At 44.4% G+C, this 6073-nt stretch overlaps 1 protein-coding gene across 1 annotated transcript; it reads right to left on the bottom strand.

The window, feature by feature from the left end:
• Positions 1-1782: 1782 nt before the first annotated feature.
• LOC148542279 (uncharacterized) lies at positions 1783-5360 on the bottom strand. The gene is made up of 2 exons (XM_088469051.1): positions 4771-5360; positions 1783-1833 (listed from the first exon to the last, which is right to left on the bottom strand). The coding sequence occupies exons 1-2, from the start codon at positions 5358-5360 to the stop codon at positions 1794-1796; spliced, it is 630 nt and encodes a 209-aa protein (XP_088325177.1). The 3' UTR covers positions 1783-1793.
• Positions 5361-6073: the final 713 nt, after the last annotated feature.

Genomic DNA, 6073 nt, shown 5'->3' with positions numbered 1-6073 from the left:
AAACCATGCCAACATACATCTCTTCATTTATCTCAAAATATCTTCCAACCCGACATCTCCGCTCTGCACAAGATCTGCGGCTCTCATCCCCACGCATTACTTGTTCCCATGCACGGTTACAGGACTTTTTTCGGGCTGCACCCACCCTGTGGAATGCCCTCCCACGCACAATAAGACTTTCCACTAGTTTCCAAACATTCAAGCGTTCTCTGAAAACTCACCTCTTCAGACAAGCTTATCAGATTCCAGGACCGCCCACATAACCTTTTATAGCTCCCTATCTAACTCTCCTCTTATAGTAAACACCTATCACATCTTCTCTTTCTTCAATTTAACATCCTCCTAACCCTAGGCCAACTTTCCTGTGTGATTGGATCATACAGCCCACCAAGAACATCTGCAATCGGGCTGGACCAATTTGCAATATGTAGCACCTCTCCTTGTGTATCAACACCTATTTCCCTATAGATTGTAAGCTTGCGAGCAGGGCCCTCTAACCCGTATGTATGTTTGTCATACAACCCAGTATGATGTTAATGTTGATTCAAATTGTAAAGCGCAACGGAATTTGCTGCGCTATGTAAGAAACTGTTAATAAATAAATAAATAGTGCACAAAAAAGATCCCTCTCCTGGTGGCTAGTGTAAAAAGCACACCCAAATGCTGGCTACTGTAGCAGGGAAAGCACATATCATCCTTGGTTTTTTGCCAAATCATATATTATATTTGCATAGCATACCTATGACATAATATATACACAACATGCATGGTTCATTGGTTCCTGTCCACTAAGTACAATGTACAGTAAATATACTGTTTGGAATTGGAGTGTTCTCTATCGCCACCTAGTGGTAATGCTCTTTTATACAGCTTCTGTCATTCTTGTCACTGCACAGTATTTCTGGACATGTGGGGTCAAGGCGCCTGTAAATCCACCCTAAGCTCACAAATGAAGACATAAATGAGATTTATTATGATCAGACACATAAAGGGGCTCAGCCTCTGGCCGAGGAGATCATATTGCCAGATAATGGTAAGGTGGTGGTGGGGTGGATCTCTGCAAAGTGTTAATGGAGTTGAGCGACTAACGGTAAACTGCGCATGTGTCTAAGTTGCACTGGGCGTGCATCAAGGTACATTACCGCAGTCGCTTGCAGAGACTTTTGCTCGCAGTGTGATTGACCGTCAGCGAGTGTTTGGGAGAGGTAACGGGGAGTGACGGAAAAGAACGCAGGTGTGTCACGACCGTTTTGGGGGAGTTTTACACCCTGCGACTGCGATCTCGTACATAAGAAATTTGTCTCTGGCGTCTAAGTTCCCGCGGCTATTCTGCAGGGCCGTAGCCGCACTCAGGACTGCGATAATAGAATGATTCTGCGATTTATGCATATTCTGCCATAGCAGATGCGTACACAGACTCAGCGGCATTAGTGTACTACTCTGGACCAGGTGCTATGTGCAGTATTGCGGGCATATTTGAAAGCTTAGCAATTTTGCATTGGGGCCATATAACCACCCCATTGACCATTTCCAAAACTTTAAAATAACAGTTACTGTAATATTCAAATATATATAATTTCATATATGTTGATAGTTTGCATGATATTCAAAAGCTGTTTTCTCTGGATATGCAGATATATGATACAAGATAGCAATTAAATGAAGTACATTGCCGTTGCTTGTTAGCAAATAATTGTCAGGAGTGTTATTCCACTTTATTCAGAAGTTTAGTTGATTTAATCAATTTCAGGCTCCCTGAGCCGGGAGAACGATGGAAGATCCCGGTCCCATCTTCATCCAGCAAGTGGGCGCCAGCGAGCTGAGAAACGTTTCCTGCATGATACAATGTCAGAAAATATCATCCTCAATTGCAATTTTAACATTTCACATGGAAAATGTAAAATTTTAACAACAAAGTCGCACTTAAATCGCCCAACATTTATTTTTGCAACAACTTTTCTCATCTGCTTTTTCTCTGTGTATCTACCACACGGCGTTGGGGCACAGTAACCTTACTTTCATAAAAAAATTGATTCTTATGTATTAAGCGTTTCATATGCACCAACAATTTTATCCGTCACTTCTGTGTACTGTGCGATTATTTCATTCCAAAGAGAATTCCGCAATTCGCCAATAGGAGGAGGATGATGGACAATGGTCTGTATTGATGTTTGAATGTGTGTTCTGTGATACATGGCGGTATTCAATTAGTTTTGCACCTGCGATAACGTTCTGCCTGCCGGACTCTTTGCCTACATTGTGTCTTTTGGCCACGGAAACTTATCGTGCGCGTCCCACTATTCGCTGTATTCAGTTCCAAAAGTCGCAAAAACGGCGACACACGAAGTCAGAACAGGCGGAAAGTGGCGTCAGAATCGGGGAAATCAGCCTGAACCCCCCAAAAAAGATGCAGTAACATTGGGGATCAATGTAGATGTGCCCGAATAGTCCTAATAAAACTGTTTGGGGTACTTAAGTTGGTACAATCGCCTCTAATTAGCGTCTTTGCACAAGAGGTGAAGAATGGCATAAAGCAGTAGTTTTTGGACAAAATAAGTAGTCCGGGCACATTTGGGGTACCTGAAAATGGGTGCTAGCATGTTTTACTGTCTCTAAAGTGCAGTTTTAATGAAAGTGAAATTCCACCCCCATAAAAGCACCTGCAATCCCCAAAACACTTGACCCCTTCTTACAGCACCCCTAGAACCTTATTTTGCTAGTTTGCAAAGTTGTCACCAGACTTTGTGCTTTTTCACTCCCAAAATTAAAGTACTTTTTTGGGGTGTTCTTAATTTTTTTTCGGAATTTTTTGACGCAGTTGTCCTTTGGGGGGCTGTCCCAAGGGTTCTGAGTGGTTCCCCACCTTTGCACCCCAAAAAAAAAGTTGCACTTTTTTCTACTACTATTCAGAGGCAAATCTTTTTCACCTATTACATTGCATTGACTTTCCACGTACGCGAAAAGTGGGTGGCATTGAATACGGAGATAAGTTTCCGACAGGCGAAAAGACGCAATCGGCGATACTTTTTCGCGGATCCCGGCTTTTCGCGTCTAATTGAATACGGCCCCAAGTCGAAAATATGTATTGATATAATTTGTGCATAGGAGAAAGTCACAATATCTTTATACTGGGTGTAATGCTTTTGCTTTTTGGGGTGAGGTGGCACTCGTATAAAGGAGGCAGAACTCCATTGAAGTGTATGTAAAGGTGTTGACGTTTATTAATTGGTCCAATAGAACCCCAATCATTTCCATGTGTTTATTTTATACAGGTGTGCGGCAATTGAGTATAGAACCATGTCCCAGGACTTCTACACATGGCGCCTCAGTGATATCGCTAGCGTGTGTGCGCCTATAATGACTGAGGCAAATTCAGGTAACCGTCTAAAGGCTTATACACAGTTACCGATATGCTCCATGTTTCCCCTGCATTGCCGATATCGTTCAGTGATGGCATCCTCCCTCAGCCCTGTACTTGCAGAACCTGACGATATCATCAGGTTTCTCTGCAAGTATGGACGAATAGACATCGTGAACGATCCGTGGGAGCGCGCATCGGTAATGATGTCTTGCATACACATTGGACGATATTGAACAAGATCGTCATATCATCCAACGTATCGTCTAATGTGTACATGGCTTAAGACTGCAAGTCTTTGGGGGTCAGAAAACTGTGGTTTAAAACATGAAGGGCAAAATTTACTAAGCGGCGGGTTCTAAACCTCGGCGGTTTGACGGCAGGTTCTATTCTGTTCTAAACCCCGGGGTTTGGTGGTGGTTTTGCAGCAGTTTCTAAAGGACAGCCCTGTTCTATTCTAAAATGTGTTTTGACTGCAGTTTTGCAGCGTTTTTGGCCTTAGTAAATCTGCAGATAGCAAAACCGCCGCCAAACTGCAGTCAAAACACATTTTAGAATAGAATAGAACAGGGCTGTCATTTAGAAACCGCTGCAAAACCGCCACCAAACCCCGGGGTTTAGACCAGAATAGAACCCGCCGTCAAACTGTCACCAAACCGCCGGGGTTTAGAACCCGCCGCTTAGTCAATTTTGCCCGAAGAGTCTATTTCGTCCATTAATGAAACTGTTGTCAGCCAATAATCCAGAGAACGGCTTTTGCAGCACAACGTGGAATTTGATTACAGGTTTAACACCAGAGAAATCAGAGATATCGCCAGAGAAATCAAAGATCTCTTAGACGCGGAGCTTGTCATTCATCAAGAGCTTTTCGGCGTAATGTAACGCCATGTCAGGATGGCATTACTTACACTTTACATGGGGTAGGGCGCAGCCGTCGAGGTTTTGCTGGGTGTAAGAGAGCTGTCTGGATCAGGCGACCCCATCCTCCGTCCCCCTTCCTCCATCTGCACGCATGAAGCTAGCACAGAAGTCTGGCTGCACACCATGATACGCCCATGGCACTTCCACCAGGCAGAAATGTTCTATGAGCCCACAAGGTAGTTCCCCAGAAACGCCCCCTTTTCATGGACCAAGAGATACAGCCACGCGCAGAGCCAACAAGACGCTTTTGTGTCCTCCGTTGAGGTGCATATGCATGGTGGGTTGCGTGGGATATATTAAAATCATGCCCTATATCCTAAGCTCCCATTTACAGGAAAGTAGTCAGTTATAAGGTTGATTTGATTAAACCAGTAAAACGTCATGGTGGAGACCTTTGGTGGACATCAGGTGGCTTTTGTATATTCTAGTTGTATCTAATGGGCTAGGAACATACATTCTACATAAACCTGTAAACATTTAACTAGACTCACCTCAAGTAGCCCATTGCCCTCCCCAGTAGTGTCTTTCTCTTGGCTGGTCGTGGTCCAGGATTTGGATTCTGGAGTGAAGCCACCTCTGTCTCAGTTTTTTCAATGGCCTTATCGACGGTGATGTCAACAGTGGAGCTCAGAGTGGGAAGTCCTTTCTTCTCAACCTCCATCACTTCCACACTCACCCATTGGCAAGTGTGACACTGGGTGATATCCGCGTCCAAACCGAAAGGAGCGTAGAGAGTTAAGCTTTCGCACATAGGACAGGATGGCTCGCTAGGATCGATGAAGTCTAAGATGTCCGGTTCCTCCACCTCTTCTTCGATAATCTCAAAATAGGGCACCCTGCTGTTAATGGGCAGCGTCTGTATCCCATCCTTCCCAAAGACGTCATTGAATACTCTGCATATTGGGCATGATATGTTGTAGCCGTTGTCCACCCCCAATCTTTCTAGGCAGCCTTCGCAGAATGTGTGCAAGCACACAGGCAAAATACGAGGCTTGAGGGGTCCATGGGGCCTGTAGTCCTCCAGACACACCGTACAGCGCAGAACATCTGGGGAAGTGTCACCTTCCACCTCCAGTGACATGGTGCTGTGGGACAGATAATGGAGACCAAGAGTTGTATCTGTACTGTAGACCCAATAGTCCTATTACACAATCTATGGACTCATCTTCTGTCTGTGGCAAATGGTTGCTCAGTATAAGAGTTGTTGACTAATTGTTTATAGACCAGTCAGCTCAGTCGTAATAAATGCCACCTCCAGTAATCGCAGGCAGTCATGGACCAGTGGTCTCCTGAAAGTTCTTGCAAAGTTGAAATTTTGTCTGTTTTCCTTCAAACCATTCCCCGCAGTTAAATGTAGATCTGTGTTGGTTACTGTGATGCTGTCTGACTATCATCTCTTGTAACTTGTAGCTCCAGGTTACTGATCATTAACAATGTAACAGGAGATCACATGTCATTGTATTAGTTTCAATGCAGATTAACCCAATGCAGGGCGAGAGGATGACAACCCGTCTTCATAATTTATTCTTTGTGACGGGATGGGCTTGGAATCCATCTGTTACCAATCTGACCATAAATTTACTCTGATTCACAGGAGTACCAATGATGTCAGTTCAGACAGGGCGACTGTTTGGTATCCCATGATAGATTTCTCAGAGGACATCGCATTGCGCAGACCTGGCTTGTCAGCCCAAATTCAGAACTGGAAGAGTGGAGTGTGGACACAAACATCCACACTCTTTCCATTGGCAAGCTCAGGGCAACACAGTGACTCGGTGGTAAGCATTGCAGCCG

The sequence above is a fragment of the Taudactylus pleione genome, unplaced genomic scaffold (assembly GCF_031769625.1).
Source record: "Taudactylus pleione unplaced genomic scaffold, aTauple2 ptg000013l, whole genome shotgun sequence".
Lineage (NCBI taxonomy): Eukaryota > Metazoa > Chordata > Amphibia > Anura > Myobatrachidae > Taudactylus > Taudactylus pleione.
The sequence above is the reverse complement of the archived record's forward strand: the minus strand, read 5'-3'. Positions and strand labels throughout refer to the sequence as shown.